Source organism: Bufo gargarizans, chromosome 4, assembly GCF_014858855.1.
Source record: "Bufo gargarizans isolate SCDJY-AF-19 chromosome 4, ASM1485885v1, whole genome shotgun sequence".
NCBI lineage: Eukaryota > Metazoa > Chordata > Amphibia > Anura > Bufonidae > Bufo > Bufo gargarizans.
In genome coordinates, this window is record NC_058083.1 from 42153942 (window position 1) to 42178469 (window position 24528).

General features: G+C 42.8%; 1 protein-coding gene across 2 annotated transcripts in view; it reads right to left on the bottom strand.

The window, feature by feature from the left end:
• The window catches only part of BLK (BLK proto-oncogene, Src family tyrosine kinase), a 52918-nt gene that overhangs the window by 23505 nt on the left and 4885 nt on the right, over nt 1-24528 (bottom strand). The window contains exons 1-6 of one of the 2 annotated variants that reach the window (XM_044289268.1): nt 13517-13637; nt 9218-9320; nt 8979-9033; nt 7953-8046; nt 6560-6661; nt 4832-4935 (exon numbers count right to left, since the gene is read on the bottom strand). In XM_044289268.1, coding sequence (XP_044145203.1) covers nt 4832-4935; nt 6560-6661; nt 7953-8046; nt 8979-9033; nt 9218-9320; nt 13517-13527 — 469 coding nt within the window. In that variant the 5' untranslated portion in view covers nt 13528-13637. Of the gene's footprint in view, nt 1-4831; nt 4936-6559; nt 6662-7952; nt 8053-8978; nt 9034-9217; nt 9321-13516; nt 13638-24528 lie in introns of those variants that run through there. The other variant, XM_044289269.1, reaches the window with a different exon arrangement.

Consider the following 24528-nt stretch of genomic DNA (forward strand, 5'->3'; position numbering starts at 1 on the left):
TCAGTGTTTTTGGATCTGCTTAGATGTTTCTATGGTATACTCAAGTACAATTCTATACCATAACTTTTATTGATGAATCCATCAATTTTATTCAGACTCAGTATTTCCAATGTTGACCCTTCATTTCAAGACTTCTTCAGTTCGCTGTGCTATGCTGGATATCAGCTTCTGGGCCAAAACCTGACTGATGACAGCCCATTGTTATCTAATCAGTGCTTGGAGTTTATCACAATTTCTTTTTTGTTTGTCCACCCGCTTTTTGAGTATTGACCACAGGTTCTCAATAGGATTGAGATCTGGGGAGTTTCCAGGCCGTGGAACCAAAGTTTCAATGTTTTGTTCACCGAGCCACTTAGTTTTCACTTTTGCCTTGTGACTTGTTCTCCATCATGCTAAACAAAGCATTGTTCATCACTAGTATTGAGCAAACTTGTGGTTTCAAGTTCAGTGTACAAGGTTCGGGTTATCTAAGAACTCTGTTATGGATTCCGCTACCACGGACCATAAGGTTATGGTCTGTGGTAGCGGAATCCATAATGAAATTCTTAGATAATCAAACCCAAACCTTGTATGCCGAACTTGAAACCACAAGTTCGCTCAACACTACTCATCGCCACATTGCTCATGGATGGTTGGGAGAAGTTGCTCTTGGAGAAGGATTTGATCTCATTCTTTATTCATGACAGTGTTCTTAGGCAAAATTGTCTCTCCCTTGGGTGAGAAGCACCTCCACACATAAACGGTCTCATGAAGCTTCATTGTTGTCATGACACAGGACCCATGAAGGCACTCAGCTTTTTTGCTCTGGACAATCGTTTTCCCAGATGTCCCAAACAATCTGAAGGTGGCTTCATCAGAGAAAATAACTTTACCCCAGTCCTCTGAAGTTAAATCTCTGTGCTTCCTGCAGAATATCTTTATGTCCTTGATGTTTTTCTTGGAGATAAGTGGCTTTTTTACTGTCTTTTTTGACTCCAGGCCATTCTCCAAAATCCTTTGCATCACTGTGCGTGCAGATCTTTCTCCTTGAAGTTCTTCATGATCCGATAAATGGTTGACTTACAATCTTACAAGCAACAGTGTCCTCGTCTATGAAGCCCTTTTGATGCAAAGAATTGATGACTGCAAGTGTTTCCTTGGAGGTAACCATGGTTAACAGAAGAAGACTACGATTTCAAGAACCACACTTTTTAAAGCAACCAGTCTGCTCTTCTAATTTCATCAGCATGACAGTGATATCAGCTGCCTTGACCTCATTAACACTTTCTCCTGAGCTTACGAGAAGATCACTGAAATTATGTTAGCAGGTAATTTTGTGGCAGGTCAGAAAAGCAGTGGAAATGCTTTTTTTGTGGAGCAGTTAATTTTCATGGCAAGGAATGACTTTGCAATTAACTGCAATTCATCTGATCCATAAAAATCAAGAGTTAAAGAGGACCTTTCACCGATTATGACATTGTGAACTAAGAATACAGACATGGAAAGCGGCGCCCGGGGATCTCACTGCACTTACTATTATCCCTGGGCGCCGCTCCGTTCTCCTGCTATTCCCTCCGGTATCTCCAGCCACTAAGTTATAGTAGGCGGAGATTTCAGTCACTAAGTTATGGTAGGCGGAGTCTGCCCTTGTTCTGCTCTAGCACTGGCCAATCGCAGCGCAGAGCTCACAGCCTGGGAGGTTATTTTCTCCCAGGCTGTGAGCTCTGCAATGCGATTGGCCAGCGCTACAGAAGAACAAGGGCAGACTCCGCCTACCATAACTTTGTGACCGGAGATAACGGAGGGCATAGCAGGAGAACAGAGCGGCGCCCGGGGATAATAGTAAGTGCAGTGAGATCCCTGGGCGCCGCTCTCCATGTCTGTATACTTAGTTCACAGTGTAATAATAGGTGAAAGGTCCTCTTTAATGCAAATTACCACCAGAAATTCTGAAGCAGAAAACCAAAATTTGTGTCCATCTCAAAACCTTTGGCCAGGACTATCTTCTTTTTGAAAAAATATAGTTTATGGGTAGAAAACAGCCAAGGATGTTAAGTGTACCCAAATAGAGGGGATTAGAATGGAAAATTTTGTGGTTAGGAAGAGGAAAAAGTATTCCCTCGACCCTCAAAAAATACCCATTTATTTGCATAAATAATCACACCCTTCAAGTCATTCAATGTGTATTTTAAAAGTGACTGAACATTGGTGGGCTCAGCGATCAGCTGTAATCTACAAGGAAACGTGGCAGCAGGTGTTGCAACTTCCCTGCAGTGCCTCCACAGGGGAAATAGAGGATTACACATTTATGAACTAATAGTGTAAGACATAGACGTACAGATCCTCCAGAGCGAGAGAGGATTTTTGTAGCCTCCCTCTGTCCGGAATTAACTCAGCATTTGTTGTAATAGGGTGTTTGAAAAAAAGGGGGGTTCCTAACCACTTTTGCTGAAAACATCTCTAGATGGAAATGAACAGCAGCGTAATGCAGGGGTGGAGGACATAACCAGACTTCGTACTGTAGCTCTGCACCTCGCATGGTGTCAACCACAGATTGCTAATAATGATAAGAGGCCGGCACATGCCTTTCCTCAGGAAATACTGTAACTCTGTAAATACTCTAATTACATTAATTTGACATATAAATACAACATAAATATAGATACTAGGGGAGGAGCTGCACCATCCAAACACGGCCATTGCCTCAGGTTTATGTATGTCTCTACGCAGGCATAGATCCCCATACAGCAGACGTCACCACGTAGAAATGGCAGCTGAGCTCCCCTGGTATTTGTCGCCTGCACAGCTCTGAGGATGTGGGATTAGTCTGCGCTTCCGCTGCGTAGGCCGAATAATGTCATCACCTGTAGTTATTAGTATTTTATATTATTATTATTTCTATCATGAAGTCATTATTTGGGCTCATTTAGACCGCCGTATGCTGTCCGCAAAAATGCGGATCCGTTTGCATTCCTATTTTTTTTGCTGATCCATAGACTTCAATGGGACCATGTCCTGATTTTCACTGACAAGTATAGGACATGTGTCATTTTTTTGCTGAGCGATGCAATGGAAGAAAAGGGCCCCATAGAAGTGAATGGGACAGTATCTAATCCGCAAAAAAACGGATCCGCATTTTTGCAGACAGCATACGGCCATCTGAATGAGCCCTTTAAAGGGGTATTCCAATCACATACAATGGGGGCATATCGCCAGAGGTGGGACACGCACCTACAACGAGAACAGAGCGGGGAGAGTTGTGGTTGGAGGACCCTGGGTTTTCCAGGATCTGGCCACCACCAAGCGCTGCTTTCATACAAGTGAATGGGAGCGCACTGCGCATGCGCAGCCTCCGCTCCCATATTAATTTCTATGGGGCTGATGGAAATAGCCGAGCCAGCCCTCGGCTATTTTCGACGGCCCCACAGAAATGAATGGAAGGCGGCTGCGCATACGCAGTGCAACCTCCTATCCTAGCAATATGCCCCCCATTATCTGTGATGGCAAAACCCCATTAATGATTGTATTATTTTATTAAACTATGATCTACATTATTATTGTTATAACATCAGTAATAAAACTAAAATGTTTACTGTACTATTTACTATCTACAATATTATTATTATCATAATTATATTTTATATTTTTTTTATTGTTGGTATTATTTAATATATTTGTTATTTATTTCTTCTTCTTGTTATTTTTTTATTAGTCTTATTTCATTTTCTTCTTCTTATTATTATTATCGTTTTTTAATTGCTGGTAATTTTAAATATGATACTTATTATTATTTCCTAATAATGTTATACATTTTTTTTATTGCTGATATTATTTAATATGACAATATTTATTATTTCCTATCATTATTATTATTATTTCTGGCATTTAATGTACTTATTATGTATGTTATTACATTATATTATTATTTTATATTATTTCTTATTATCATTATTCTTTTTATTGGTGTCATTATTTAAATACATTATTATTATTATATTCATTTTTATTAAAAATTATTATTGTTAATATCTAGCATTGTAAAGAGGGGGGTTCTCACCAATTGTACAGGGGTTTTCCAATCCACAGGAGAGGTTCCCACCTCTGGGACCAGCACCTATCTCCTAAATGTGGGTTCCCATTCTGGCTGTTTCTTTAACTCCCATAGAAGTGAATACAGAGCGGTGTGGACATCTGGGAATCTGTCACCAGCGACCTCCCTATCCAACCGCACAGACACATTGCTGTGGTTCACCTGATTAAAACACTGATCCAAGGCTTCGTTCCTGAGTTCTGATACATTTTCCTAATATGCAAATTGGTCCTTTGGTGCAATGAGGGTGTCGCCTTTTGCTCTTGTTGCACCCAATCTCCACTCATTTCTGTGGCCAGCCCCTCCATAGCTGCTTTTGTTGACGGGGCAGGCAGTGCAAAGCAGAGGGGAGAAAAGAGTGGAGCTTGGGTGCAACAAAAATAATGGTGATGCCCTCATTGCACCAAATAGCATAATTTGCATATTAGGAAAATGTATCATATTCAAGAACAGATCCGCGTCTCAAGAAAAGAAGCTCAGCTCAGGTGAACCACAGCTATGTGTCTATACAAACAGCTGGACAGGGAGGCCGCTGGTGACTGACTCCCTTTAAGAACTCATTGGACATTTAACATTTAATAGATGAATCAGCTACAGTCTCAGGACGCCATATTGTATTGTATTGCTATCAGAGGACCAGACGAGGATGAATGAGAATAAGTCGCTAAAATGCTGCAATAATAAAGCCTTTGCCAAGAACATAGAATTCAGATGGAAAATGGAATTTAATTTTCCAGAATTGTGGAAGCCACATGATCATACCTAGGCTGGTTTCACTCTCACGGATGAGAAATGTTCCAGGGCTGTTGTCCGGAGCCAGGAGTTGTCTTTCGGCATCTTTCCGAGTGATGTTATTGAAAAAGAACCTGGGCACAAAATACATGACATGTTACCTGCGGACCTGACAAGGTTCCCCGATTTGGAGACTTCCAACTAGTTAGAAGGCTCTCGGCTATCTCCAGCAGTCCAGTGGGGGGAGGGCAGTAGGCATGCTCAACCTGTCACTTCAATCAAATGGGTGGTCCCAGCAGTAAGACACCAATCAGATAGTTATTGCCTACTTTGAAATTGGCACAAACCCAGAAAGGAAATCTTTGGTGTCAAATAATTTTTTTATCTGCCCCAAACACTACATATTTTTGCTGCATATGCCTGTTTTTCATGTCCGCACTTTCCCTCCCCAGTTCTGAAGTATAATGCAGCAAAGCCAGTGGATGATCAATCACAGGGTACAGTCACATAGAAATGTAAAAAATTGGAAAGTTCTTACCAATCTTGAGGTGCCTCAACAGGTACGGTTCAACTGCATATTCTGGTGGCAATTAGCCTCTTGTATAGATAAGGCAACGGGGACCACTGACCCTAGTAAACCCTAGATTGAGGAAAGGGACAAGGAATACCCTGCCTATCTATACTAAGCACTAAGGGGCGACCCCGTTCGGATACCTGACCCTAAACCCGGGCGGTGTACCTAACAGACCCTATAAACAATTCCCGACGTGCCGCGGTTCGTCTGGGGAAGCATTAAAAAAATAGGGTATCCTCCAAAAGTTAGATGCAGAGTGTACAAAAAGTATGTACAAGATCAAACCAGTCAGGGTAAGATCCAAAGGTATGCATAGGTTGATAGGGAGGCCTCCCTGAAAGTCAGTGGACCAAAAAGTATAGGGAGAAAAATATATATCTGCGCCCCTCATCTAAAGTGCGCGCGCCCACCAGTAGGTACGGGCTGCCATATATCTATCTGCCATATATATATATAACTTTTGGAGGGTACCCTATTTTTTTTATGTTTTCCCTGACGAATTATCAGACAAAATACTTTACAGAATACAGACGAATACTTTTTGTACACTTTGTATATAACTTTTGGAGGATACCCTATTTTTTTTATGCTTCCCCAGATGAAACGTGGCACGTCGGGAATTGTTTATAGGGTCTGTTAGGGACACCGCCCGGGTTTAGGGTCAGGTATCCGGACAGGGTCACCACTTTCGGGGCGAGTGCTCTGTATAGATAGGCAGGGTATTCCTAGTCCCTTTCCTCAATCTAGGATTTACTCGGGTCAGTGGTCCCCGCTGCCTTATCTATACAAGAGGCTAATAGCCACCAGAATATGCAGTTGAACCGCACCTGTTGAGGCACCTCAAGATTGGTAAGAACTTTCCAATTTTTTACATTTCTTTGTGACTGTACCCTGTGATTGATCATCCACTGGCTCACTGGGTTCGCTGCATTATACTTCAGGGGCGTGTATAGTATGTCATTTTGATTTGCTTTTATTTTATTTTTATTGATTACTAGTAAAAATTTAGTTTTATCTCCCTTTTTTTGCCCTCTTGGGGTGCGAGTGTCATTATTAGTCTTTATTGGGAGCTCTATGTGAGAATTTACACATTTATTATCAGCGTTTATCATCTCTAAGTAAAAATTGGAAAATATTGGAAAAATTGGAAAATTACACATTTTTTTGCTGACATTTTTACTCACATTTCCAATTCCAAGCTGTTGACAAGAGTCACAAAGTTACAGGGAATGTAGCCTTCTTTGCCAGTACGTTCAGACTTTGCCAACCACCAATCTCCACTGGAACTGAGCAGAAAATATTATATTCAAGAAAATGCATTCATTTCACATATAACTTATCTCTAATTAGGCAATAAATGCAAAAGTTAAATAAAATATCGGAAACCAAAAATGTAAAAAAAAAAAAAATTTACATTCTAAAAGGAAGTGATTGGCCCAAGTTTAACAAGTCTAATCGTTTCAGTAGAATATGGACCAATATCTGGCAGAGTGTAACATGACCGGATCTTATGGCAAGATGTTTAAAACTGGTCATACAGATTAGATTAATGTCAGGTGAACTCCCTCATTGTGGCCACAGTGGCCGACTTATATGTATTGGAGCCCACAATGACAGATGTTAGGGGGAAAAAAGGATCGGGCTATTCGATTTCAAAATGCCTATCCTTTTATTCTTAAGGGAGTTAAACCACCACCAGAGGAGTCTGGTAACAGACCGCCACCAGGCATACAGGTGTGTGGAGAGGCCGGGAAACTTAGCTATTAGCCAATAGGTGTTCATCCAACATTTATCTAAAGTATAAGGTCAGCTTAAAGGGCACCTGTCAGCAGGAACAACTCTATTAAACCAACTATAATGTCTGGTAGGGTTGAATCTGCTGATTAAAATTATACCTGTCTTGTAAAAATCGGTTGCAGCGTTCCCAAGACAAAAAATAAAAAAGGCTTTCCATTCTTTATACAAATGAAAGCCTCAGGGTAACTGAGGGGTGTGGCCAGACCTGAAAAGCTGAGGAGCACTGAGGGTCTAGGCCACACCCCTTGGTGCACTGAGGCACTTACTTGTATAAAGAATAAAAGTCTTTTTTCTCAGGAAAGTCACAACCGATTTTCACAAGACAGGTATCATTTTGATTGGCAGGATCAATCCTACCAAGCAGTGCCTGGTTTATTAGGGTTTATTCAGTTATTAAATCCAGCATATTGCCTGGTAGGGTTGATTCTGGTATTTAAGTCATTTCAAAGCTAATCACCCAATCACTTGGCAGGTAAACAGGTTTGTTAGAGGGAGGGGAAAGCTGAGATTATTAATTCTTTGGAAACAAGAGAGTAATCCTGCCATAATATGGCTCCAATAAGGCTACCAAATATCAAAATACCACAGACTGTGCTTCATAACAGTACCGTAAAAGGCACACATTATACTGTCATATGGTGCTTATATAATAGTGCCATACAGACTGTGCCAAATAACATAGAAAAGTGTGGCACTAAAATGAGTAATATGGCGGGACAGTCCAGAGGTCCAGAATGTTCATAAAGAACCCCCCTGTGATAGCATCATGTCACCACTTACTCTGACAGGAGCTCCAGTTTCTCTCCTTTTTGTAATTCCAGGTCCCCATTATTTAGAGGAGTATAGTCATGCAATGCAGCAACAAATTTCTTTTCTGTGCCCAAAAGAAAGATGTCCAAGGGTTAGAAATCCAATAGAGCAATTCAGAATTCTGTGTGTAGTGAGAAGCATTTAAAGAGAACCTGTCACCTGGTTTGGAGGCACTAAAACCACCAGTGTGCCATTATGCAGCTGGGGTATAGGGTCCTCATCCTGCCCATAACAAGCCCATCTGTCTTGGCAAAGAATATTAAATGGAAATCAAAGATACTTGCACAGGACAGGTGCTTTGAAGCAAGGCGTTCCGTCAATGGCTTCACTTGGGTTTCCATCATGGTGCATTATTTTTTCTGTAACTTTGAAAAAATCTGCTAAAGAGTTGTAGGACCTTCAAGATAATATGTAAAAACCAGCACCGATGGATAAAATCTTAAGTGCGTTATTGCATATAGCTTACGCGTTTCAAGTCAAATGCCTCTTAGTCACAGAAATTGGTGGTGGATTTTACATATTACTTTAGATGACCTTCCTGGCATGCTGGTTCTCAAGCAGTCCGGGCACCTTTGTTCTTACGCCTAGACATCGACATGGTTGGTGGTTGAGCATCTTCGCATGGTTGGGCCTATTTCTATATGTACAAACTTGTAGTAGTAGAATGTCTAAATTTAGGAGTTTGTGAAAATTTTGGAAACTGTAGAAAAATTTTAAAAATTGTGCACATGGCATGATGTTTTCGGTGCAACTCGCTAGGCATGTGAGACATGTTAGTCTGTCTCATGGCTGTTCATATACAGTAATATGGTCTATATTAATTTGGCTAATTTTACGACTCGTCTTAGACATTATTATCAACACTTTTCAAAACTGTTGTAGGTGTAAAAAGTGTCACATTGAGCACACAAAGCACTATATAACTTGGGTTAATAAATATGTTCCTGAAGATAAAAATTTGGGAAACCATTGTTAAGTATAAAAAGCATCTCTCACCTTTTTGTGAACTTCTGCCTTGTACGGCCAAATGCTGAGGTCGTGGAGTTGGAACCTAGAGTCAGAATGAAGTACACGATTATTTGGACTTCAGGTAAAAAACTAGAGAAGGCCACACCTGTACCATTTCTAATGGAAGCAATGAAGATGGGTGGACAATGGACACTAGTATGGAAATTATTGCTATGCCAGAACATCATGATACAGAAATACTAAGACCATCTATATACATGACTTACTATTGGAGGATGAGAAGGTTTGTAAAACTGTCCAGCTGGAGAACTCTGATTATGATGTTCATTTTTCTTCCAGAAGATCTTTTTACTGCCGACCACCCCCATCCTTGAAGCAAAAGAAAACATATAATGGCAAAGCACAACTCCAGTCAGATGTTAAAATTATTATGTTTGCTTGAGATCTCTTGACCTACACCTATCATTATGGTTGTGTCCATCTAACCTAAGCTTTACAGCAACGCCATCGACACAAGAAACCTCAGAACATCAGGACATGATCTACTACCTTCTGTAGAAGAATGTAAAGGACTGCTCTGTGAGCAGAAAATGACCTATTGACTTCTACTGGAGAGTGTTGTGTGCATGCTTAGTGACATATGCATAGGCTACTGAGCAGGAGAAGAAGTTGAGCTGTGACTATCTCCTATTGTCAGTGGCGGATAATGTGTTATTGGCTTTGAGCTTTATAATAGAAGTGCTACCTCTCCTTGTAATCCTGCCTGTGGTAATGAGATGACTGAGAAGTGATCTCTACAGAAAAGGAAGTTTCAGTCTATTATGAGACTTAGTGGCCAGTGTGTACAGGCTAGCGGACTGTGAAGTTTGACAAACTCTTGTGAACTATGGGCTTCACCAGCACTTTGGGAATTCTCCAAAGTATGTCACCACCCTAATTAATGTCTACAGGGCAATGTCGTGCTGCTGTCAGTATAGCCTTGCTAGCTTGATGGGAGATTGAACAACTGGGCCTATCAAACGTTTGTGGACTGTTTCACAGATCAAGTGACCCTTTGGTCATATAATTATAATAATTGTCGGACAAATAGCTTCTGTATGACTTCTGATCTTCCCATACGCATACACACTCAGCTTGGTCAAGTGGGGAGAGTAGAGCAAGCAACTGCTAGACTCCTCTGGCGGCTTATCTACAGTGGAGAACAATGGATTGGACATGATGAAATGAATTGTTTGTCAAGGGATAGTTGGCACACCCCCATACACATAAGCTAGTCAGCTGACCCCACCAAACTCATCAGGTTCAACTTTACTGTCATGTATGGACTCCTTAAAACCAAATGATGCACGCACATGCATCCAAAGTGTGCTAATCAACATAAAGGGGTTGTTTTATCAAGGCAACATGCCACCTAGATGTCATAGAAAGGGATTCCCTACTCATAATTCTCCTTATTGAGTCAGAACAGAGAGTGTTCATTTCATGGTAGCATACTGTATATGGTAATACCTATCTTTCCTGGTGACAAAGGTTGACTGTGTGTGATATCTATGATCCAAACCCAGGGGTGACTGTGTTTGGAGAAGACTGTCTTTATGACACAACCCTTTATTCTTTATAGGGAGATAAGCCATGCAAGGATTTTCAACAGGTTATTCCCCTCTTCCTTACGTGTAGGGTACCTCTCCAAGTATTTAGGGCTGCTGCTCAAGGGATCTCCATCAAGAACCTCAACTACCCCTCCATACCACCTCTTAGGGGTAACACTAACCACCTCCCTTGCCAATTATCCTATGGCTGATGAATCCAGTCCATTGCCAGTTGGGAACGCTTTTTCTGGTATGGTCAATTGCATTTCTTCATGAAACTTTTGGCCTAACCTGTCACACTTTTCTGCAGTATTACATTGTGGTTGCATTTTCTATGGTTCTGAATTCTAGCCATCAATCTATATTATCAGTCACTTAAGGCTGAAAACACTCTGATCACTATGTTCTTCGTCAAGTTCAAGATCAGAGATTTACCGTTATCACCTTATCTTCTATATATACATTTCTGGTAAACTTCCAAAAACTTTTCATGCATAGTTCTCAACATGAACAACATTACTGATTTACCTATACATATAATTATTCTCCATAGATGAACAGTACATATAAATATAATAATATCTTAGAAGGGGACATGTTCTCCAACTCTCAGCAGCCTGGACATTCCCTTTCCTGATTGCAGGTTCCTAGTAAATTTTAAGAGACCTCCTCATTTCCCTGTATGGAGGAATACAGTAAATAGAAGGTGGAGAGTAGTTAAGATGAGGGGAGAAGAGGAGAGAGGAAGGGATGGGAGAAGAGGATGGAGCAAAGAGGAGCGGAACAGAGAGTGGGGAGACGGCAGGAGGGGAAAGGAGAGGAAGGGAGAGGGGACAAGGAGGGAAGAGAGGAAATGAGAGGATGGGAGAAGATGAGAGAGGTGAGAGTAGGGGAGAAGAGGAGGGAATGGGAGAAGAGAGTGAAGTAAAGAGGAGAGGAGAAGAGAGTAGGGAGAGGGCAGGAGGAGAGAGGAGAGGAAGGGAGAGGCGACAAGGGGGAAGAGATGAAAGGAGAGGATTAGATAGGTAAGAGTAGGGGAGAAGAGGGGTGAGGAAGTGATGGGAGAAGTTGGTGGAGCAAAGAGGAGAGGAGAAGAGAGTGGGGAGAGGAGAGAAGAAAAGGGAAGAAGAGAAGATGGGAGAAGATCAGAGAGTAGGGGAAAAGAGGAGAGAGGAGGGGAGATGAGGTAAGAAGAGAAGAGGGGTGAGAAAAGCGAAAAGGAGGAGAGGACAAGAGGGGAGAAGAAGGGAGAGAAGAGCAGAGAGGATGGGAGAGAAGAGGGTTGGATAAGATGGGTGGGAAGAGTAGAGAAAAGGAGGAGAGGAGGGAAGAGTAGGGGAGGGGAGAGGAGGAGAGCAAGGGAGAGTTGGGAGAGGACAGGAGGAGTAAGGAGAGGAAGGGAGATGAGATGAGAAGAGCTGAGAGGAGGGGTTGGGAGAGGAGGGTAGAAGGGGGTGCAGTTGCAGAATATCTCTGAATGTGTCTGTGAGACTGCATTCTGTGAGAGATGAGGGGGTAATAAGAAGCTACTGTAGGCTCCCACTAGGTAAATGTGGGCACTACACAAGGGTCAATTGGGCCACGTTGTCCTCCACCTCCTGTGGAACAGTGGCATTGCACTTTACACTCCATTTTAATGCATATTGTTATGTTTCATGTGTATTTTCCCTGTGTATTTGTGTATCAGGCCTGTTAGGGTGTAGTTCCTCCTCCTAGGCAGTAGAGGGAGATAGGGAACCCCCTAATATAAATAGTCAGGTCCTGTTCAGGGAGAGGAGTGTAAAGTCAGAAGTAGTGTGGACTTTAGCTAGGCAACAGATGAAGGGAGCTTCTGACATGTAGCTGGACAGTCTAGCCTTCTAGTGTAGTCCAGGGACTAGTAAGTGCACACTAGCCAGCCTGAGGATCCTGAGCCAGAGTTAGCTCAGAAGATTGACACAAGGAGAAGGGTTTGCCTCCTGAGAGAAGCCAAGTTCCCACCAAGCAGAGCGGAGCCAGAATGACAGCTAGACAAGAGAGCTGAAGGGCAGAAGGATTTACCCAAAGCAAGGATATATACCTGAGGAAGTTTTCTACCAAGGATAAAGCCAGCATTAGGGCATACGGGCCTTGGGACTGAGACAGCCAGGAGTTCTGAGGAATAGTGCACAGGATTTCTGAGGAAAAGTGCAGCCTGGTCTGTAAGTGTTCTTACCCTCTGTGTATTTTGCAAGCACATTGTACCTGCCATTATTGTGAAAGCCTGCTTATACCTGCTACTGTCACATGGAACTTTACCAAAGACTGTATAAAGTTAACTCTTTCGAGTAAAAGGAAGTTTTCGTTCACCACAACAACGTGTTCCTCACTTATTCCCACTACCAATCGGTGTGCCACCGTCACAGGCACTGGCGTCACAAATCTTAAAGGGACCTTGCTCCAGGCACAATAAACACCTGCAACATCCAGGGCACCTCATCCACCATCAGGCCTGGTCCCTATATACAGAGAGTGCCCCAGAGGACCCCTGTGCCAGCCTCTCCATCACTGCTGTACGCCTGCCCAGGGTCCCCCAACAAACTGTGAGTAACCCAGAGCAACCCTCGTATGCCTAATAACCGTGACCTCACATCGCGATACCCTGCAGGTCTGCGTACTGCACTACTACCTGTACAGTGCTTGTATATCTGCTCTAGGACATGCAGAGGGCGTTATAGATGCATTGGTCATGTGATAATTCAGGACACGTACAACCAGTAAAGACTATTCGCATGCACCAGGTATATTTAGGAATGGGAAAGAAGGATATTGGGAAGGTTTAGAGCAGGGTGACCCCAGTGGGCATTGTGATAGCTCCTTCTAGTGGTTGTCACCCAAAATACTTTGCCCTCTCAAGTGGCCAGGATGACTCTGACAGCTGAATATGACAGAGGACAAGCAGTTATATCTGTAGGAATGTGTTAGTAATATTATTATTATTAGTATTAGTATTATTACCTTGGTAACATTATATTCTTTAAAACTAAGGATATTATGTGATGATTTTACATCTTCTCATATAGTCACATACTCATACTCTGCTCTGCACTATTTACAGGCAATTAAGGTCAGTATTTCCTGGTGATCGGCGTGGAAGCGCTGCTATGTCTAATGGATCCGGCCACATCTTCTAATCTTGCTCTACTTATGAAAATAATGATTAAAAACAAGAGACAAATCATATATTGAATATTCAATAGAGGTCAAGTAACCATAATGGTTGTAGCTGCTGCATCATGCACTTGGAGCCTGTGGGGAGACACAAAGAGTCTCCACATACAGTACTGCCATATGATCGAAAGAGCACCCCACATACTGCCATATAATGCACAGAGCACTCTGCATACCGCCATATAGTGCATGGAGCATGCTGCATACAGCCATAGGATGCATGGAGCGCTACGCATACTGCCATATAATGAACAGAACTCTCTGTACACTACCAAACAGTCCACTGAGCATGCTGCACACAGACATATGATGTACAGAACTGTACAGCTGTATACTGCTTTATGGTACACAGAGCACCCTGCATACTGCCATGTGATCTGCATACTGCCATGTGATGCACAGAACACTTTGTATACCACCATATGGTGTACAGAGCACTCTGCATACCGTCATGGAGTGCACAGAGCATTCCGTTTGAGTCACATTTTTGTAAGAACCGTTTAGTGATGTGATAAAAAGAACTGTTTAGTGATATATAAAAATATCACATGATCTACCCCATTAGGTGAACGCTGTAAAAAATAAATAAAATCATGACAGAGCAGCTATTTTTTTTTCGTCACCAAATAAAAACGTCAACATCATTTTGCAAAAATCATTTTGCAAAAAAAATGCTCTCACACAAGACCATTGCCAGATAAAAATAAAATAAAAATATGGCTTTCAGAAAATGGTGACACAAATACATGATTTAAAAAATATATATTTTATTGTGTTTTTATTAAAGTGATAAAACATAAAAGAAACAATATCAAATTGGTATCTCTGTAATCGTACTGACCAGCAGAATTATTATAACATGTCATTTTTCCTGCACGGTGTATGCCAAAGTAACAAAACCCAAAAAGGCAGTGACAGAATTGCGGCCTTTTATTTAGCCCGCTTCCTAAAAAGCGAAATAAAGAGCGATCAAAACATTTATGTACCCCAAAATAGAACCAATGGTAATAGTAACTCATACTGCAAAAAATAAGCCCTTACACAGCTCCATCAAGAGAAAATAAAAAAAACATGTGGTTCTCCGAAAATAGCTGTACTGGTATCTCAAGGGCTGTTCAAAAGCAACAGGATACCCGTAAAACAATCCATCAAAAACCAAAAGGTGGTCTTTCCCTCCTGAAAACTGCAGCATACCCAAACAGCAGTTTATGGCCGCATTTGTAGCATTTCAGTATGCAGTAACCGCCTAACAATTTAGGAGGTGAGGTATGAGTCTCAGTTAGCAGAGCATATATTGAGTATTGAAATGTCATATCTGGGGAAAACCTTCAATTTTCATTTTGCTCACTTCAATTGATAAATAATGTTAGGGGTGTGTTTTCTAAAACAGGGTCACTTATTGGTGGTTTCCACTTTATTGGTACCACAGGGTCTCTGGAAATGTGATATAGCACCCGCAAGCCATTCCAACATAATCCTCACTCCAAAAGCCTTATGGCGCTCCTTCCCTTCTGAGCTCTGCCATGTGCCCATACAGCAGTTTATGTCTACAATTATGAAATTTCCGTACCTGCCTAAAGATTTAAATGGTGTAAGTCTCTTACCGGGGTGCACAATGTACTCGGTACTGAAATGCATATGTTGAAAAGCTGCAATTTTATTTTGCACGGTCCATTGCACATTACTTTCTGCAAAATACCTGTGGCGTCAAAATGCTCACTCCATTCATCAATAAATACCTTCAGGGGTGGAGTTTACAAAATGGGGTAACTTCTCAGGGTCTCCATTTATTATTTCCCCCCCAGAGCCTCTACAGTTGTTGGTGTAAATCACCACATTGGGCCTCAAATGCACATGGGCCTCTTTTACTCCTGAATCCTGTAGTATGTCCAGGCAAAAGATTAGGGCCACATGTAGGGTGTTTCTACAACCAGGAAGCACAGCATAATAACAAGAAGCCTTACTTTCCGCACTGGCACATGCTGGGCACAACATATTGGGCACTGAAATGTTATATCTGAGGAAAAATTGCAATTTTCACTTTGCACCACCTGTGGGGTCAAAAGGCTCACTACACCCTTTGTAAATTATGTGAGGGGTGTGGTTTCTAAAATGGGGTCACTTCTTGGGGTTTTTTTTTTTTTACTTCACCTCAGACCCGCTCCAGTTGTTGGCTCTACAGTGTGCCCAAACAACAGTTTAAGACCACATAGAGGATATTATTATACTCAGGAAAGTTAAGTAACACATTTGGGGCGCTTCTTCTCCTATTACCACTTGTGAAATTGAAACATTTGAGGTTAAACCTACATATAATTAAAATACAATGTCATTTTTCATTTCATGTCCCAATTTAAAAAAATTCTATGAAACAACTGTGGGGTTAAGCCAATATAACCGCTAGGTGAATTCCTTGAAGGGCTTAGTTTCCACAATTGATTCAATTTTTGTGGGCTTCCACCATAGAGGTACTTCAGGGGCTCTGCAAATGTGACATGGCACTCAAGAACAGTTTCAGAGGAATCTGCTCTCCAGAAGCCAAATGGCGCTCCTTCCTTTCTGAGCCCTGAAGTGTGCCCATACAGTGTGCAGTTTACAGCCACATATGGAGTGTTGCTGTATTCAGTAAAAATGCATAGCAAATTGAGAACAAAAAATCTGGAGTTTAGGCTACTTTCACATTAGCGTTTTTCTTTTCCGGCATAGAGTTCCGTCACAGGGGCTCTATACCGAAAAAGAACTGATCAGGCATATCCCCATGCATTCTGAATGGAGAGTAATCCGTTCAGGATGCATCAGGATGTCTTCAGTTCAGTCATTTTGACTGATCTGGCAAAAGATTAAACCGTAGCATGCTACGGTTTTATCTCCGGCGGGAAAAAACTGAAAACTTGCCTGAATGCCGGATCTGGCATTTTTTTCCATAGGAATGTATTAGTGCCGGATCTGGCATTCAAAATACCCGAATGCTGGATCTGTCCTTCCGGTCTGTTTTTCCGTATGGAATATACAGTATACAGTAATTAAATAGATAAAATTGGGCTGGGCATAACATTTTCAATAGATGGTTCAGCAAAAAACGGAACGGAAACGGAAGACATACGGATGCATTTCCGTATGTGTTCCGTTTTTTTGCTGACCCATTGACTTGAATGGAGCCACGGAACGTGATTTGCGGGCAATAATAGGACATGTTCTATCTTTAAACGGAACGGAAAAACTGAAATATGGAAACAGAATGCACACGACCGTTTTTTTTTACCGTTTACTGGCCGTTTTTTGCGTTCCGTATATATGGAACCATTCATTTCAATGGTTCCTCCAAAAAAACGGAATGTACTCTGTATGCATTCCGTTTCCGTATTTCCGTTTTTCCGTTCCATTTAGGGTCCATTCACACGTCCGTTGTTTCTTTCCTGATCTGTTCCGTTTTTTGCGGAACAGATCTGGACCAGATCTGGACCCATTCATTTTCAATGGGTCCTGAAAAAAAATCGGACAGCACAATGTCTGATATTTTTTCAGGACCCATTGAAAATTAATGGGTCCAGATCTGGTCCAGATCTGTTCCGCAAAAAACGGAACAGATCAGGAAAGAAACAACGGACGTGTGAATGGACCCTTAAAGATAGAACATGTCCTATTATTGCCCGCAAATCACGTTCTGTGGCTCTATTCAAGTCAATGGGTCAGCAAAAAAAACGGAACACATACGGAAATGCATCCGTATGTCTTCCGTTTCCGTTCCGTTTTTTGCTGAACCATCTATTGAAAATGTTATGCCCAGCCCAATTTTATCTATGTAATTACTGTATACTGTATATTCCATACGGAGTACATTCCGTTTTTTTTTGAGGAACCATTGAAATGAATGGTTCCGTATACGGACCGTATACGGAACGCAAAAAACGGCCAGTAAATGGGGAAAAAAACGGTTGTGTGCAGGAGGCCTAAGCAACATTTTATTAGAAAAAATACAGCAGTTTAAGACCACATGGTAAGGCCTCTTTCACACTACAGTATGTTGAATTCAGTGTTTTGCGTTCCGTTTTTAACGGATCCGTTGTTCCGTTTTTTGCTTCCGTTGTGTTTCCGTTTCCGTTCCGTTTTTCCGTATGGCATATACACTATACAGTAATTACATGGAAAAAATTGGGCTGGGCATAACATTTTCAATAGATGGTTCCGCAAAAAACGGAACGGATACGGAAGACATACGGATGCATTTCCGTATGTGTTCCGTTTTCTTTTGCGGACCCATTGACTTGAATGGAGCCACGGACCGTGATTTGTGGCCAAATAGAGGACATGTTCTATCTTTCAACGGAACGGAAAAACGGAAATACGGAAACGTAATGCATACGGAACACATTCAGGTTTTTTTTGCGGAACCATTGAAATGAATGGTTCTGTATACGGACTGTATACGGAACGCAAAAAACGGACCGCAAAACGAAAAAAAAAAACGGTAGTGTGAAAGAGGCCTAAACTACAGGATCAGGGTCATAAATTGCTGTTAACTCTTGCTGTGTGTTTTTACCGTGAATTCTGAAATCTGGGAATAAGATAAGCTTAACACAGTCTAAATGAATAAAAAAAAGTTTACGAACAGTGATAAAGACATATACAGACAGACAAATCACATACATACACAGTACAAACCCTCTGACTTGTATTCACTGGGCAGGCTCCTGTCAGCTGCTCGGGCAGGCACAGGCACATAAACCTTGTAACACACTTTGTTATAGGAAAAACTGATTACAATGGAAATTCAGCAAAAATTCATTTTGCTTTAATTCCAGTGGAACATATAAAGGGTTAACAAAGTTTCTAAAATCGATTTTGAAACACTTGGGTGTAGTTTCTAAAATGGGGTCATTTATAGGTGGTTTCAATTATGTGAGCTTTTCAAAGTCATTTCAGAACTAAATTGGTTCTTTAAAAAAGTCGCTTTTGGAAATTTTCTTGAAAATTTGAAAAAAGCTGATACTAACATTATAAGCCTTCTAACATTCTAAAAAAAATAAAATTACAGTTAGAAAATAATGACAACATTAAATAGACCTATGGTAACTATTTTACCGGGTATCACTATGTCTTAAAAGCAGAGAAATGTAAATTTAGAAAATTGCAATTTTTAAAAAATGTTCAGCAAATTTGGGATTTTTTTGATAAATAAAGGTATTTATATCGGCTAAATTTTACCACTAAGATGAAGTATAATATTTTATAAAAAAATAAAAAATTTAATTATCGCTCGGAAAGACCATTCCAAAGTTATTACCACATAAAATTATATGTGAGATGTGCAAAATTCAGCTGGGTCCTGCAGGTGAAAACTGGTTGTGTCTGGAAGGGGTTAACATACTACAAAGAGCCACCATCACTACATTTCTTTGTACAAAAAGGATACAGTAAAAAAATAACAGTAATAATAATATGATGCCCAAATTGAGCCCTTAAATAGTCCCCAAACAAAGCTATCGTTATAGTGCCCAAATAATGCTGCCATACAGTGTCCAAGTAACAGTGCTCTCCAGTGTCTCCACAATACTACCACAAAGCAGCTATATAACAGAGGCATACAGTGCGCAAATAATACCTGTATTTGGAGTTTCATTAAGGCCTCCTGCACACGACAGTTTTTTTTCACGGTCCGCAAAAACGGGGTCCGTGGGTCCGTGATCCGTGACCGTTTTTTCGTCCGTGGGTCTTCCTTGATTTTTGGAGGATCCACGGACATGAAAAAAAAGTCGTTTTGGTGTCCGCCTGGCCGTGTGGAGCCAAACGGATCCGTCCTGAATTACAATGCAAGTCAATGGGGACGGATCCGTTTGATGTTGACACAATATGGTGCCATTTCAAACGGATCCGTCCCCATTGACTTTCAATGTAAAGTCTGGAGTTCTTTTATACCATCGGATTGGAGTTTTCTCCAATCCGATGGTATATTTTAACTTGAAGCGTCCCCATCACCATGGGAACGCCTCTATGTTAGAATATACTGTCGGATATGAGCTACTTCGTGAACCTCAGATCCGACAGTATATTCTAACACAGAGGTGTTCCCATGGTGATGGGGACACTTCAGGTTAGAATACACTACAAACTTTGTACAAGACTGCCCCCTGCTGCCTGGCAGCACCCGATCTCTTACAGGGGGATATGATAGCACAATTAACCCCTTCAGGTGCGGCACCTAAAGGGGTTAATTGTACTATCATATTCCCCTGTAAGAGATCAGGGCTGCCAGGCAGCAGGGGGCAGACCCCCCCCTCCCCAGATTGAATATCGTTGGTGGCACAGTGTGCGCCCCCCATCGGGCCCCCCCTTCCTCCCTCTAATGTTAGAAATCGTTGGTGGCACAGTGTGCGCCCACCATCGCCCCCCCCCTCCCTCCCTCTATTGTAATAAATCGCTGGTGGCACAGTGTGCGCCCACCATCGCCCCCCCTCCCTCCCTCTATTGTATTAAATCGTTGGTGGCACAGTGTGCCAACCACCATCGGCCCCCCCACTCCCTCTATAGCAGTAACAACATTGGTGGCAGTGTGCGGCCTCCCATTCCCCCCCCATCATTGGTGGCAGCGGAGTTCCGATCGGAGTCCCAGTTTAATCGCTGGGGCTCTGATCGGTAACCATGGCAACCAGGACGCTACTGCAGTCCTGGTTGCCATGGTTACTTAGCAATAGTACAACAGTAGAAGATTCATACTTACCTGCTTGCTGCTGCGATGTCTGTGTCCGGCCGGGAGCTCCTCCTACTGGTAAGTGACAGGTCTGTGCGGCGCATTGCTAAAGAACTGTCACTTACCAGTAGGAGGAGCTCCCGGCCGTTCACAGACATCGCAGCAGCAAGCAGGTAAGTATGAATCTTCTACTGTTGTACTATTGCTAAGTAACCATGGCAACCAGGGCTGCAGTAGCTTCCTGGTTGCCATGGTTACCGATCGGAGCCCCAGCGATTAAACTGGGACTCCGATCGGAACTCCGCTGCCACCAATGATGGGGGGGGGGGAATGGGAGGCCGCACACTGCCACCAATGTTGTTACTGCTATAGAGGGAGGGGGGCCGATGGGGGGTGCACACTGTGCCACCAACGATTTATTACAATAGAGGGAGGGAGGGGGGGCGATGGTGGGCGCACACTGTGCCACCAACGATTTATTACAATAGAGGGAGGGAGGGGGGGCGATGGTGGGCGCACACTGTGCCACCAACGATATTCAAACTGGGGAGGGGTGGGGGGACTGCCCCCTGCTGCCTGGCAGCCCTGATCTCTTACAGGGGAATATGATAGTACAATTAACCCCTTTAGGTGCCGCACCTGAAGGGGTTAATTGTGCTATCATATCCCCCTGTAAGAGATCGGGTGCTGCCAGGCAGCAGGGGGCAGTCTTGTACAAAGTTTGTAGTGTATTCTAACTAGAAGCGTCCCCATCACCATGGGAACGCTTCTGTGTTAGAATATACTGTCGGAAATGAGTTTTCACGAAGTGAAAACTTAGATCAGAAAAAGCTTTTATGCAGACGGATCTTCGGATCCGTCTGTATGAAAGCAACCTACGGCCACGGATCACGGACACGGATGCCAATCTTGTGTGCATCCGTGTTCTTTCACGGACCCATTGACTTGAATGGGTCCGTGAACCGTTGTCCGTCAAAAAAATAGGACAGGTCATATTTTTTTGACGGACAGGATACACGGATCACGGCCTCGGCTGCAAAACGGTGCATTTTCCGATTTTTCCACGGACCCATTGAAAGTCAATGGGTCCGCGAAAAAAAACGGAAAACGGGACAACGGCCACGGGTGCACACAACGGTCGTGTGCAGGACGCCTAACAGTGACTATTCCAACTATGCACTTCTCAATGAATGGAGCTGCGGATAATTATAGGGAACGCAGGCGTATTAGTCAAACCTGGGTCCTGGTGCCTGGCAGCACCATCATATTAGCTTTTAAGTAGTGATGAGCAGCAGGGGCAATATTCGAATTCGCGATATTTCACGAATATTTGGGCGAATATTCGCCATATATTCGAGAATTCCCGAATTCATGATCTCCAGGCATTATTTTCTTGATTGCGAAAATTCGCATGCACTGGTATTTTCCCAAAAATCGAATATTCACAATTACGAATATATTTTGCGATATTCGAAATATTCGCAAATTCTCGAAGTGCCGATATTCGCGATTAAAATTCGCAATTCGAATATTCGTGATCAACACTATTTTTAAGGACATGTATACAAATAAGAGTCCCATAATAGCCCCAAACAATGCCATCATACACTGCCTGAACAATGCCATCATACACTGCCTGAACAATGCCATCATACACTGCCTGAACAATGCCATCATACAGTGCCCAAACAATGCCATCATACACTGCCTGAACAATGCCATCATACAGTGCCCAAACAATGCCATCATACAGTGCCCAAACAATGCCATCATACAGTGCCCAAACAATGCCATCATACACTGCCTGAACAATGCCATCATACACTGCCTGAACAATGCCATCATACAGTGCCCAAACAATGCCATCATACAGTGCCCAAAGAATGCCATCATACACTGCCTGAACAATGCCATCATACAGTGCCCAAAGAATGCCATCATACAGTGCCCAAAGAATTCCATCATACAGTGCCCAAACAATGCCATCATACACTGCCTGAACAATGCCATCATACAGTGCCCAAAGAATGCCATCATACAGTGCCTGAACAATGCCATCATACAGTGCCCAAACAATTCCATCATACAGTGCCCACACAATTCCATCATACAGTGCCCAAACAATGCCATCATACAGTGCCCAAAGAATGCCATCATACAGTGCCTGAACAATGCCATCATACAGTGCCCAAACAATGCCATCATACAGTGCCCAAACAATGTCATCATATAGTGCCCAAACAATTTCGAAAAAAAGAGAAAAAAAAAGCACGGCTCGCACATCCCCATGCTATGCATTGATCTACTGTACAATTGCTTCTCAGCACAATTCATATCGCTTCTCAGCGTGAATAATAGTATACCAAACCCTAATCTACATAGGGTACACAAGGTATTAGTATATGTTATGTATGGTATATGGGGATATCTACTCTAAATTGGTGTAGCGCCACGTGGCGACCACCACCACTGCAGCACCACGCCAGCAGGCAGGAGACTGCATAAGGTTAATAAATTCCTACCAGTTCTCAGTTGGAGTTCCTGAGAGCACATGGAAAGGTGAGTTTCTGACATCTGTTGACACGGTGCGGTACTGCATGGTTGCTATTGTTGCTGTGGTGCTGTGCTGGCGGGTTGGTGGGATCCAGTTGCCAGGGTGGCTTTGTCTAGCAGCAGGGATGCTGTTTGACTGCTGGGACCCGCAGCATGCTAGTGCAGTGTAGTGGGGCATCCAATTAGAGTAGGTCCACCCAGCCCCTGCAGGAGGTTGGGTGAGGATCCAGGATATTCAGTTTGAGAGTTAGAGTTTGTGAAGAAAGAAAGCTGTGACTTGAGCTCCCTCTTCTTAGGCCCATAAAGCTACACAGACTCAATGATCTCTGCATCATTTACAGAGGAAAAGAAAGAGTAAGACAAATGAGATAACTGGAGAACTGCATGGCCAAACACTAGAGTCAGTAAGGCAACCTGCTACTAAAGCTGTTAAGACTTTACTGCTGTGAGGGACACCGTTCAGACACCCTTCATACTTGGATATGACTTGGCCAGTCATATCACTAAAACCCTGTGACATTGCTGCCACCACTGCAAGGGTACGATTACCTGCCATAGATTCTGCAGGAAGAGACTTGACACAGATAGAGAGTAAAGAGGACCATTACTCCCATCCTGATTCCTTGTTTAAATCCATACATCGTTATCTGGGAAGAATTGCACTGTGTATGGTTGGAACTGTCTTTTGCTATCACTGGATGTATTACAGCTCCTATTTTGCTCTGCAGTAAAGAGAAATATTTATTCTGTTAAATCTAGCCTGGTTACTGACTCCTGTACCATACGCCGACCATTGCACTATACACTCCCGGCCTTGCACCTATACAAATGCCTAACATCAAAGGCACCCAAGCTACCATCAGGCAAAAGCCCCAGAATCAGGATGTGCACTGAGCTCCTAAAGACGTAGGAATTACCCCAGAAAGACAACAACCCCCATAAGTCACTATCTCCACTGAACAGTTTCATTATCTCAAAAAAAAGGGCGACAAGCTCAGGGAAATCTGAAAACCAGGATGTTTTCTGCTAAAAATACAAACTGCCAACTCCAGTCTGATGTATGACAACGGAGCGAGGCGCAGATGTAGCGCAGTGGAAATTGACTGGAAGGGGGAAGTGTCCAGGCAAGTTAGGGTTAATGTGGTTAGGAAAGGGGGAGTGTTTCTGGGGAGGGTCTGTGGGGGTGGCAGGGAGTTCGCGCGCCGTATTTAGGCTAGGGTTAGGGGCTAGGGTTAGTGTCCGTTGCGCCTAGGCGAGTTGCCCACCCACCCGCCCTGTTTTAAGTTGTTTCGGGGGGACTTTTTTCATGTCATAGCAGGGGGCAGGTTAACGGGGGGTCCTGGAAGGCAATTCTACGTTTTATTAGGTGCATGACACGTTGGAGCGTGCATCTTATGTGGTTTGGTAAGCTGAAAGCTGGGGGGCTCCTGTTGGGCTAAAAGGCCTACAGGGGTAGAGGAAGATATGGATTTTGGAGGATTCGGTGCCCTTGGGTCGGAGAGTGCGGCCGAGGGTAAAAGGATAAGATGTGAGGAGTGAAGATAGCAGCTTCCTTGGG